The 13291-nt window shown below is 37.8% G+C and overlaps 1 protein-coding gene across 1 annotated transcript in view; it reads right to left on the reverse strand.

Annotated features, from left to right (window-relative positions):
* The window catches only part of AQR (aquarius intron-binding spliceosomal factor), a 48813-nt gene extending 39324 nt beyond the window's left edge, over positions 1–9489 (reverse strand). The window contains exons 1-10 of the mRNA XM_053980035.1: positions 9374–9489; positions 8379–8435; positions 8039–8079; positions 7016–7051; positions 5850–5970; positions 4388–4528; positions 2709–2777; positions 2144–2244; positions 1404–1480; positions 128–192 (exon numbers count right to left, since the gene is read on the reverse strand). Of these exons, the coding sequence (XP_053836010.1) occupies positions 128–192; positions 1404–1480; positions 2144–2244; positions 2709–2777; positions 4388–4528; positions 5850–5970; positions 7016–7051; positions 8039–8079; positions 8379–8435; positions 9374–9469 (804 nt within the window). The 5' untranslated portion in view covers positions 9470–9489. The remainder of the gene's footprint in view (positions 1–127; positions 193–1403; positions 1481–2143; positions 2245–2708; positions 2778–4387; positions 4529–5849; positions 5971–7015; positions 7052–8038; positions 8080–8378; positions 8436–9373) is intronic.
* Positions 9490–13291: the final 3802 nt, after the last annotated feature.

The following is a 13291-nucleotide window of genomic DNA, read 5'->3' on the forward strand; positions in this document are numbered from 1 at the left end:
TTTAAACAACCATATGCACAGCTGTGACAATCATCTCCAATTTGGAATAAGGCTGTAATAATTACTTATGCACTTCAACCCTAGAAAAGTACACCTGGAAACTAGCTGAATCAATTTAAAAACTTACCTCAAGGTCTAGCATGAGTTCAATAAACCTCTCACAATAATGAACTTTGTCCATAGAAATAGGACCTAGATAAAAAAAAAATTAAATTGATCCACATCACAATATACTTACACTTGCACAATTCCTTAAAAACTAAATAAATGCTGCAAATATAAAAGTATTTATTTTAATATTGTTAAAAGCTAATTAAAACATTATTCTCTTTTTAAAACAATCCTTTCTTATATTAAAAATTCTTCTGGTTAGCAATGGAAGAATAACAGAACCAGAATTTCAGGAGTGATTTTGTCTACTTTGAAAAACCTTGAATGTAATATGCAAAAATGCTCACTTCCACGAAGTGTCACTTGCCCATTATTTTTGTTAAGAACTTTTAATGCCAGGTACTCAAAAATACATTTTTAAAAGCTGCAAACAAGATGTGTGCAAAAGGCTTTGACCATATTCAAAGGTACTCAGAGGTGACTACTAAGGGGCCTTTAGAATCACATCAAAACAAACCACGTCTCCCTTAATAACTTTCCTCCAACTCTTACAGCCTCCAAAGAAATGTTGAAGTAAATCTTCCTAAAACAGGTCTAGCATAATTAGGAAAACCGAAGGGATAGGTATCCTTTCTGAGGAAGCCACATTACAAAATTTACAGCTCAAGTAAGAGCTGAAGTTTGCTAAGAGTTTAACAGAAAAAGCAAAACTCTGGGAACTGATTTCACCCAAATTGTGCTGTGCTTAGAGGATAATAACCCTTTTCTGTTAAAAGGCTAACACCTTCCTCCACAAACACTTTTCCTTTCTAAATCAGGCAAGGAGATAATTTTGCTTGTCACAATGACTCAAGAGCAGTCAAATCTTACAGAATTTCACTTCACTTAGGCTTTTTGTTCTTACTGTAAATCAACAGTTTGTATGAACAGACAGAGCCTTATGATATCCATTTATATCACCTATAAGGCACCTAAGTACGTATGAAATGCTTTAAGGCTCTAAGCACACAGTAAAGAATATCAGTTCCCAGAAATATTGTTTTTACTAAGTACATATTGAATAGAAGGGGGTTTAAAGTAGCTTTTTGCAGTTTCATTTTTAAAGTATATACAGATTTGAATATTAATTTTGATATGAAATCCATGCAGACAGGCACAGTGTTCACTACAAGCCTCACCTGAATAAGGACCCCAACCTCAGACTGGTATCCTAAGGACCAGTTGCTTCAGCAACACGAGAAGATTTTCACACAAATTACCAGATAACAAAGTAAAGTAAGAAACACAGTTACCTGAGACAGGTATTGACTTTAGAACAGAAATGAACTTCTGAATGAGCTGTGAAAGAAATCTTCTCTCTCGATACGCTCTAAAATTAGACATATGACAAAAGAATTAATACTCCTTAAATGCAGACTAGGAGTATATTGTAGCATTCACTAATACAAAGTTAGCTGCTTCAAAATTATTATAACGATAGTAGGTTTGATAGTAGGTTGCTTTGAAACACACCTAAACTGTTTAGATCATAACTTTTCTCTCTGCACTCAGGCAGACAGATGAGCAGTCTACATTTTTAGGCATAGAAACTGATTAACAACCCATGCTTCTTACTGTGTCAAGGAGAAGTCAATCCCCTCCTACACCTTAGCACATTGCAACACAAAGGCATTGGAACATTTAATTTTGGTGAGATAGACACAGATTTATTGAAATACTTGCATAAGCTATATACCTACGAGTGAAACATTTGCTAAAGGTCACGAAAAAAAGTGAGTAGCTACATGAATATTCTTTTGTGCTTTCACCCTTTAGTTTTAAGATTTAGTATCACAAATTCACTGACCAAATAAAATATAAAGTTATATAACATTATTTTGCATAAAGACTACTGAAAGCCAAAACAGCTTCCAGGAAACCACATACGATCAATCCTTATTTGCCACAGGTTTTAAAAAAACACCTTTTTCATTGAAATAATTTATTTTAGCTGAAACACAATGAATGAAGGAGAAAAGGCTTCTGTACATACTGCATTCTTGACTCTTCATCCATTTTTGCATCATTTTTCTTAATTAGATTCCAGAATTTTCTTAGTTTTGGTGTCTTTTTCAACTCTTGTTCCAGTCGATTCTGAAATGTAAAAATGATATTCAGTCACCAAGGAACCTTGTTTTCATAAGATAAAAATACAGTCCAGTCTTTTTTTTAAAAAAGAAAAAGTATATTACAAACTGAAATAAACAGCTGCCTCTGGCTATTCTCAGTAATACTGTGAAACAAAAATGCTAGAGAGTCCAGCCATGACTTGATGTCAACTCCATTGCCTCCCTGTGACCTCATGGCCTTGTCTACAAATCACAGCTTGAAGAAACTATAAACAACAAAGCTCAGTTTTCTGAAAAATTACATAAAAAACCTTATTACATGGAAATTTGCAATAAAAAAGAAAGAATTTAGCAAAGCACACTAAAATGTAATTCCATAGCAATGTTGTAAATATTAGAGTTCCTCAACAGTATTCCATGAGAATTTGCTGTACATGATTTGGATAATGCCTAGAAAACTGCTCTGTCAGTTAACAGTGTTATGCTTACAGGTTGTAGAGCCATCCACATTGGTAAGGAAATCAGCTGCTGCACCTGTCCTCTGATCAAATCCACTTCCTGTTAGAAAGTTACAGATGATAAAATTTTTTAAAACATTCTTATGTTTTCTTATATGACTATCTTACAAAATACATCAACGTACATTACCATCTGACAAAAATATTTATATTGTTCTATCAGATTTCACGACTTCCTAACAGGAAACTGCATTATAACCCTACTCAGTGACATCCCTGTATTTTAGGTTCTTTTCATGGAGTCTGTCAGTTCTTAACACTTCACCAGGAGCCCCATTCATGCAAGAATTTTTAGGACAAAAGCTGCTGAGAATTGATGTTCCTTCCTCTGTCATTTCTTATTCTTGAACTCACCTACCATGGTTTCTCTACTTGTTTTTAAGCTGTTCTTTGTCTCCTGAAGCCCTTAATTTATCAAGTTTCTCTCACTTCTTCTACACTCTTCCCATTGGCTGAAACAAATAATTTTCTCCATGTGAGTTCAAATGTGCTGTCTCCAACTATGCCTATGATCTGGATCCACAAAGTTTTCCTTCTCTCCAGAGCTACTGAAAATTTTCAATTAACATCTTAAGTATGTCTTCATGGACAAATACTCCATTCTCAGCATTCTGAAACTTCAAACTTCAGTGCTCTTCACTAAAAACACTACTGTGACTATTCCATTCTGTCTTTCACAAAGAAGGGCAGCTTCTAATAGTGTGCTTTTACAGGCACATTTTCACCAGCTTCCCTATCATGATGTATTAGAAATGTGCTCTACAAGAAGGATTCTGTAGTCACCATCAAACTATTTTAAATGAAGATGCATTGTACCATGGCCACTACAAAAAAATACTATCTCAATAAACCATACACATAAAGTTCAAGATGGTTACTTGTTGCATCCTGGAAGTTACTGGCTCCCAAAACCATTCCTAATTCCAAAATCAAATAATACACTTTCTATGTTGTTTTGTCTGAGAAACAATTTCATTTGTGCAGACCCTGATTTTGAATAATACACTCCACGTGCAGTGTAAGTAAGGAAAAAGCCCAGTAGCAAGAGAGGTTAGAGAGCACTGCTTCATATAACAGGTAAAGTGTTCTTCCTGCTTGCTACTTAGAATCTATAACTCTGTTTCAACTATAGATTGAGAACACAAGTTGGTCTAAGGCTTTCTTAAAACTAACTAACTCAGAACAGCAGATAAAAACTGTATTTAAACCTGGTTTCAAAAGTTAAAAAAGCCTCACTGTCTTTCTCAATAATTAATGGAAATAATTTTTGTGCTATTTCCTAAGCAAACTAAAAAGAACACAGTAGTAACTAATCAGTTTTAAATGTAAAGCATCTTTTCAAATATAAATATATAAATTTTACAGTACCATTTTTAATGCAAAAATTTATATTAAATCCCATCTTTAATTGTCTAATTGCCAATCCTCCAGTTGCAAGTCTCATCTATGACCTTATGTCAGAGAAAAGCAAATGTGTTAAGAGAGATAAGTAAGAGTCAAAACAGAGGGTAAAAGCACTCTGGTACTGTGTTTTCCTTAAATTGGAATTTTGCTTCATCTGCCTTATAAGAAGAAATTGCTCAAACTAAACTGCTATTAACACAAAACAGCATAAACACACTGGAAATATTTACAGTTAATTTTACATACCAAACTATTGAAGCAGTGATCAAGGAAAAGCAGCAGGACTGTCTGCTCATGCAGAGAGTACTCACTCTCATTTTCAACCAGCGATGCTTCCAGTATGCGTTTGAAAAAGAAAGGAAAATGTTCTGGCCTTTTTTTGAATGTCTAGGAATAGAAGAGGAAGGTAATTTTGAGTCAAGTTGATAGAAATAATTTCAATCTTCATTCACATAACATAGCTGAAGTTCTCTAAATCTATTTAAATCTATAAAAGGAAGGATTAGTTTTTTAATTTTCACTTACTCTAACCAGGTAGCACAAGCAAAACAGACTAATGATACCCTCTTGACAAGGGATCCTCCCCCTATACCTTCTGCATAGTGTAACAGGTGATTTCCAGGACAAACTAAACAAGAAGCACAGGTGAAGTCTTGTGGGAATGTTCACTTTGTGACTGCACAGAAATACTCTAAAATCTCCCAGGTAGAAGATAAATGGTAGGTTTTGGCCAAAGCTATGGCAGCTCTAAGTGACATGCTCACGTGCAAAAAGTGAGCAAGTAAAAACCACCAGAGATTAATCTTAGTCCTGGAACTTCCATTAAGCTACCCGAGCAGGAAAAAGATAAACTGAATAACCACCAAGATAAAATAATTCCTTTACAAGGGCCATGTACCAAATAAATACATTTACATGTACCAAATAAATTTAACTAAGCTGCTTGGAACATAACATGTACCTGTCATTTTACTTCTAGTACGTGTGCCAGAAGAAAAGCATACAGATAATATATGAGCAAGTTATTAATCCTTTGTGCTTTGTCAGCACTCAAGTAATGGCACACACACTGAAGTTAAGTGTGCTTCTGAAATAATGTCTGCATAGAATGTATAACTAGGCTTCTGTTATTGACATGGCCTGCAAAACCTGGATTATTTGTAGAAACATTACACAATTTCTAAACCTATTATTACCAAAAAAACACTCCAAACAAAAAGCCCGAAAAACCCCCAAACAAACAATATACACAAAAGAAGAGTAAGACATTATTTTAGTATAAAGCAAAAAAGGTAGAAACCAATATACACGTTTTAAGCAAGATGTTATTGGATAATATGTTAGACTTTCAGTGGTGCCTTCTTGACTATACAGATATACAAATCCTTCTTTTTCCTTCAATATCAGAACAAGAACTTCTCTGTAAATACCCAGCCTCTGTCAAGTGGCAAAAAAGCAAATGCTGGTGATTATGTTCAGCATCTCACAGCAGAACCACACCAGAAGGAATCAAGTCATTTTACACCTGTCCAGTCCCCTCTCCAAAAACAACACAAAGTTTGAAACACCATATGAGATATTCCAGCTGAGGGACCATTTCCCTTTAACACTACAAGCTCTTCTACCTCCTGTCACTGTAAGTGAGCACACTGTAAAAGCTGCAACCTGCGGATCAAAATCAATTCTAGCTGCAATTGAAATCAGTTACCTCCCACGCAGGGACATTCTCTCTGAACTTCTCATTCACCATACAGCAGATTGACATTAAATATGCCTTACTGGACACCTCTGGAGAATAATTCATCCACAGGTAATTTTCAAGGTACTGACTGTGAAAAGATAAAGAGTATTTCATTAGTTGCAGCCACCCACATAATCTGTCACTCATTTAAAAAGCAGTTATCCACAAGCCTTTTTTTTCCTCCTTCCCCTGAAAGCCATCTTCATAGTTTGTGAGTAGTTCCTCAAGTTACCTCTCATCTAGGTCACCGAAGCAAAACTTGTTAGACTCAGTAACTGATGACACTAACCATGTTCACAGAAAGGACAGGAACCTCTAACTCTGTGCTACTGCTGACATACAAATTCCTGAAGTCCACTGCATGCCATTTGTTAGTGTCAAATCCTTAACCATAATCTACATTTTCTCTTCTGTGCTTTTTCTAATTAAGATGCAAAAAACCAAGTGAAGTTTGTCCTTTTGTAGTTACTGGTAGTAACTTAGGGACTTGAGCCTTTTTGAAACAAAGAGGCTTGTTTTGTACTGCAAACAAAAAATATCTCTTATTTTTTCAAGATTTGAGAGTTAAAAGAACCAAACAGAACATAAAATACTGTGGTTTTAAGTACATATTGATAATACTTATTTTACATCTTTTTAGACATACTCTGCAAGCTCTTCCAGGAAAGTCTGAAGCAATTGTAAACTACTGTTTAAATAGACTTCCATTCTTTTTCAAGAGAAGAAAATGTTAATGATGCTGCTGCAGCACAATCCATTTTTAACCTCACAGTAAGAGATATAATCCAAAAACTTCTCTGATTTCAGTGAGTTCTGATTTAAAGCTTAATGATACATTCCAAATTACAGTCCCAAGTTTTTCACTTATTTTATTCACACTCTCTTTCTCGGTGCTCCACTTACACTAGACATTGAGAATCATAAGACACTCTGAGATATCACTTACATTTATGGAATTACTTCCTCTTCAAACTAAGCTCTCCTCACTTAATTTTCCTCAGTACACAATTCAAGGCCTTACAAAGCAGGAACAAATACGCTACCTTCAAACTGTCTTACTGCCCTGCTTTTCCTTCTCACCTTTACAGGTTCCTATGAAAATATAACTCCAAATTTCCCTCCCCTTAGCTTACCTGAATTCAAGAAGCATTATCTTTCTGATCGCAAACCTAAAAAGGAAAAATTAATCAATTAACATAGAAAAGAAAGCCTCCCATACACAGCTGCATGGAAAATGACTATATTTTCCTTTATTTCATTATATAAGGAAACTTGTAGAAACACTCAGGAATTATTTCTGTCCTGACATTTCCATGCAATAGCAACCACTTGAATGCAGGAGCAACTGCTGTAACACTGGAGATGCTAAAGTTCATAGAGATTCATTAAGCAATTAAATTGACATTTTAAAGAAATTAATGTAGGTCTTTTAAATATGAAAACACCACTTCCAATAGCCCTGATGATACACAATGCTAGCAGCTGAGAGTGTCTCCTGGAAAACTACAATTACATATTTAATCTGTTCATAATGGTTTTTTTTTCTTAGTGACTGGCAATGGAAGTTTGCTTTGACTCCATATGACAAATTCTTAGATTGCTTTCATACAGGAATAATACAGAGAATTCTCTGCAGAGCTCGATCTTCCCCAAAAAGCTCCAGCTACAGTTACACCTCTTTTCTGCACAGAGAGCTGCAGAATGCAGTGTATCTTGGATTCGTCTCCCCCATCTAACAGTACAATTCATTGAAACCACTTTCCCTTCATGAATCTGGTAACAGCAGCCAGAACAGAGGAGGAAGCTAGAGGCAGTGCACTCCACAACAGTTTTTTCTCTTTAGTGACAAAAGAAGAGATCAGCCTTCTACAACCACCACAACAAAACCAACATAAAAGACAACAGACTACCAGAAAAAGGGTCTGAAAAATATTAACTCAAACCATCATGTTTAAGGTTTATGGGCTTAGGAACTCTCTTGTTACTACATTCAGACTTTGAAATACCATAATGATTACTTAAATGTACTTGAGTAATTTTCATCTGCTTTTAATATATAGGTGAGTTTGAAAGTATTCTATCAAACATTAGAAACTCCAGCAACATGGATGATGTTGGAATGGTGGTAAATAAGAGAAAGCAACTGGTGTACTTACTTTGACCTGACAATTTCTTTTGTATATACATCTTCAATGACCTATGGAAAAATATTTTAAGAGAATTTGATTTACCCACGAACACAATTCAAAATGCATTATGACATTTTATTAGGAATAGGATACTATAACTGCATGATACAGCATACCTTCCTAACAATGCCTACATTTATAAACTACAAATGCATAACAAACTACAGTGTCTCAAGCAATAGCTGACCTTCCAAGCAGTCTCCTATAGTCTCATATAAAATAAGCAACACTAAATATTGGCACATCACGGAACGGTTGATCCTCATTCTTTTACAGCCCCCAACAAAATTCCAGTAGAAGTAATTACCTTTACATCAAAAGACAATGTTTTCTTCACATGTGGAGCCCAGTATTTATTTGCTAACTGCACAAGGAAAAAAAAAAAAAAGGACTGTTAAATACATAATTTTTCATGTCAGTGATATAACATCTCTACAACATATCCCATCCCCAAACTTTATTTCACTAGTATCTTGCTTAATTTCAGCTTATGCTAACTACAAGTAACAAAATAATGTTTTTCAAAACAGCAATACTTTTCAAATATTTAAAGCTTTTATGCCTAAACCTCTTTCAACAGAAGTGCAAGTCTTTGGGAAAATTTCAGGTGCATAGACTGCTATCTAACGAACATTTTCTATTCTTAAGTTACGTCTAACAAATCCATCAAAAAATAAACCATGATCTTTCAGGAACTGCAAAGCCCAAATGGCAAGTGATTACGCTTCCTTGAGGAATCTGACAAGTAACTAGAAGCTCTATTTAAAGGCCTAGCAGTTTAAGGCTCTTTGCTGCAGCCATCACTCCACCAATACTCCTGAGCAATGATGACAAGAGCTTCCTATGCAACTTTATTCCAGCTTCTTTATGCTCTGGAAGAGAAAGGAAACCAGATTTCCAAGGGAAAAAAAAAAAAAAAAAAAAGAAAAAAAAAAAAAAAAAAAAAAGGTAAAAACGAAAAGAAGAAATAAAAAATCATTTAGAACTTTAACCAACAAGGAACTCTCGGCAGCTTTTCACACGTTAAAGCATGCCTCACAGCGATGCACAGTGTATCGCACTGATGCGTTTGGTAGCGCTGCTTTGTAAATCCCGCTGGTCCGGAAGCGCGGGGGGAAATACCCTCTCGTACATGACACAGGCGTACATCTCTCGTCAACTGCGACAAAGCAAGACCCTTTCCCCATCACCCACGGCCTACAAAGGCTATTTAAACACCGAGACGCCGTCGCCGCCAGAATGTCCCTTTGAGCCCCGGCAGGGGCCGCGGCAGAGGCAGCCCGGAGGCGCCGCCGGCCCTACCTGTGTCACGTACTCCGCGTTGATCTGCGACACCGTGGGCGCCACGATCTTCTTCGGCGGGGCCGAGGACGCCGCCGTCGCCGCGGCCGCCGCCATGGTACCACCGCCCGGCACAGGCCTTGGTCCCCCGGCGCTGCCAGCCCGGGCCAGGCCGAGGGAGGGATCTCCGGGCCGGGAGCAGCGGAGGCGGGAGCGCTTCCGGGGCCGGGAGTGCTGGAGCGGCCGCGGGGAGGCGGGCGGCGGCCGCGCCATCTGCTGCTCCCTCCGTGCGCTGCAGCTGCCTCCGTCCCTGCCCCGCCGCTCCCTCCGTGCCGCCAGCCGGAGTTCAGGAGTCGGTGTTGAAAGGCTGTGGGAAAAGATGAAGGAGGCTGTCAGCACACAAGAGTTGTTGCCACACTCGGCCTTCCAACGCTTAGGGGGACTCCTATTTATATTTCACTTAGAGTGCAGGTTTCTGTCCATCTAACGTGGAAAAAACACACTATTTTTAATATCAAACAGTTGCCACCGACTCCTGAGCGTGGGTGAGTGCTCTGTGTCGTCCACAGCCCCGTAATTAAGGTCTTTTACTTAAGAGTTGGACAAGATGATCCTTATGGGGTCCCTTCCAACTCAGAATACTCTGTAGAATCTCTTCAAAAGTGTGCAGAAAAGGCAAAGGTACAAGGGTGAAATTGCATGCTCAAGGAAGTCAACAGTTTGGTAATGCTTTAGAATGGTTTGCAATTAACTTATTCTATTTGGTAAACTAATTAAGGAGGAAATGAACAGATTCCCCAGGGAAGTTACTGTGCTTTGTTTCTGGGCTCATTATCCATCACCTGCCACTTGAATACTTTAAACTTCCAGGCAGGTCCCATTGAAGTCTGTTTGAATATGACCTCCTTTGTTTTCATATCAAGGTGATCTCCATTTCATTTCTTCAAGCAGAGGTTAAACTAAATATTCTTTTTGAAGTTGAATTAGAATGTACAATGGGAATGGGAAAAGCAATGACAGTACCTTGAATAGGATCAGACAATGGTCGCATTCAAATAAATATGCCTGCTGAATGCCTTTACTTTAGAAGATCCAGGAAGGTGAAAACTAGTAAAATTTAACAGTTACAAAAGTACCAGTAATAAATTTTGTAAATAACAAGGATTGAAATTGAAGTTACAAAACAGTGATAAAAAAGGACAAAGGAATGTAAATTTATTACCTATAAATATTGGCTGAAAATAGGAAAATTTCTGAACTGGCTTTCAGATGGAAGTCAAAAGTTGATTGGTGTTAAGACGAGACAATTAGGAGAGGCAAAAGCATTTCGGACTTTGTAGATTTTGTTAAAAAAATTGTGAATTCTCTAGAACAGCCTTGCAAGGCTAACCTAAATCTTCTGGTTATAATGGATCATCAGGCCTGTGTCAAAACCCACAAATTTCCATATGTTATCAAAGCTATGAAACCTCAAGGAGGAATCCACATTTAGCTAACTTTTGGCATTTGGGTGTCCCAGTGAGGAGGTCAGTTGTCTTCAATCTCACTACAGTCAATGTGGCCACAGAGGTCCTTCCAAAGGGCAAGTTAGAGCTAATCTAAGTGCTCTCATTCTCTGAAGGAGCTTCTGATATCAGAAACTAATATTAGATGCCTCAGTGAAAATGCCAAATAAAGTGACAAAGATCCCCTCCCTATAATAATATATTAATTTTTTCTCTATAGAGTGTATTGTTTATTTAGAGAGTGCCAGAGACAGTAGGACTACAAACGAGTAGCAAAAGTATAAATTAGTGCTTTGGAAAAATACATTGATTTCATCCTCAAGAGCAGAGGAACCTTTAAAGAATTGTGGTGAGACCAAGCATAATGACACCCAGTGTTGTACCTTTGTCCCCATCTGCAAATCTCACCCCAGCTCACAACTGTTTGATAAGACTGGTCTCTTGAATTCCTATGCTCAGTTTCCCCCAGAGTGGAGGCACATCTGACACTTTTCACTCCAAACTCCTTTGTAACTGAGGAGAAATAAAACCCTGTACCCCATCCTCCCAGCAGCCTTCTGTGAAGTTCTCCATCTTTCTATACTCATTGGCTTAACATGTCAAGAAAATCAAACATTCCTTTCAAAAACCTGTTAATTCATTAATGAAGACATGTATTATTTAAAAGTCACATATTTGAGTAGATGCAGTTTTCAAGACTATTATTCATTTCTAGGCTGCATACAGTCCTGGTCAATTTATATTCCATGCTGCTTTCTTGCTTAATTAGCTTCTCTTATTTTGGATGCTTCCCTTTCTATATTATTGTAATTGGGAAAAATATGCTTTTCTCCTTTTCTTTGTAAACCATGTAAGCCAAGGTCATGAGTAAGCTGGCCATTGCTTTTATTTCAGTTATACTCTCCTGAGCACAGTTCCACCAGAACAGGAACTATCTAGTGGTAATCAGCAGGGGTTGGTGTATGTTCTGTATTTTCTACCTTGTAGATTATTTTAGATTCTAAAGTCACAGAAAATATTAATTCCTAGCAATGAAAACTCCGGAGAATTCATAGATAAAGATTTCAAACATTAATTGATTTTGTTTGTTACTGTTATAGGGTCATCAGTGAGACATGACCAGTGAATTCAGCAGATTCAGCAGATGCCATAGATTCAGCAGGGCCATATTTCTAATATAAACACTGTCTCACTTTGACTGTTTGTTTGTCGCACAAAGATTTAGACTTCAGCTTCTTAGACATAAATTCTGCACTAAGATGCAGACTCTGTGTATGGATACCATCTTGCACTTTGTATACTCTGGTGGGAAAGTTTTGTTCCAAAGCATGTAAAAAATACCAGCACTGTATTCAGCATGCAAAATGGCATTATCTTACCCATTCAAGTCAGCAATTTTTTCAAAATTATGAACAGGCAACTTGTCTGGTGGACACTGACTTGTTCTCCTCCAAGGAAGCATCCTGCTGTGAGAGATGACGATTCCCCATGTGCCTCAGCCTGGTCACTGCAGCACAGCAGCAGTGACTATTCCTGGCTCTTTGATCTGGAATGATGGGGTGGTTACTATCACAACTCTACTGTCACCTGCCCAGGTGGCCAGAAGAGCAGAACAAACGTTCCCCTGACATAAGATAGTATTCAAGATATCAAAACCTTCTTTCCAGGGTGAAGACTCTGTTCCCTCATAGCTGAGGGCATGCTAACATTGCTCTCATAAAAGAGAGAAGCAGCTCACTGACAGCAGCATTGTTGTACTGCCCTGTGCTCTCCTATCCAGGAGTTGTTTTGCTGCTGGTCCACCTGTACAGTTTCAAACTAGGGATAAAGTTCCAGTACATGACCAAGACTGTTGAGCCTTTGGCGTCAACTGCTTCTTGATAGAGACACTGGGGCCTGATAGATGGACTCTTCTTCCTTCCCAAATCATTGAATGTGGCTGTACTTCCCTTTTCAACAGCAGTTTTTTCTCCTTTCTGCATATGCTGAATACCCTTAGTGTTCCTTGGCCCATGTGTTCCCTAACTCAGAGGCCAAGGGAATTTTACGTGCCATTTTTGAAAGTGAGCCCTGAGTGTTCTGACAACCATGTTCTGTGTGCAGAATGTCAAAACCAGCTAAGTTTTGATGGCTGAATTGTGCTTGCACAACTTACAAATATTGAGGTGTTTTTTAATAGAACTATGCTTCTCAGGATGGGGGTCAAAATATCTGGGATGCATCTCACTGCTGTATGGGAATGTGTTATCATTGCAGCATACTGCATGTGTACATTTAGCTTTGGGGAGGTACCTAACTGCACGCTGCACACCTTAATTCAAAGCAGATGAATTTCAGCCTGAGTGGCACTAAGCCATATGTTGGGCAGGCTTTCTGTGAATCGAGTCTGTAAAGCTTAGGGGAACGCATCACTTTAAAATTAGCTTTCATCTTC

The sequence above is a fragment of the Vidua macroura genome, chromosome 6 (genome assembly GCF_024509145.1).
Source record: "Vidua macroura isolate BioBank_ID:100142 chromosome 6, ASM2450914v1, whole genome shotgun sequence".
NCBI lineage: Eukaryota > Metazoa > Chordata > Aves > Passeriformes > Viduidae > Vidua > Vidua macroura.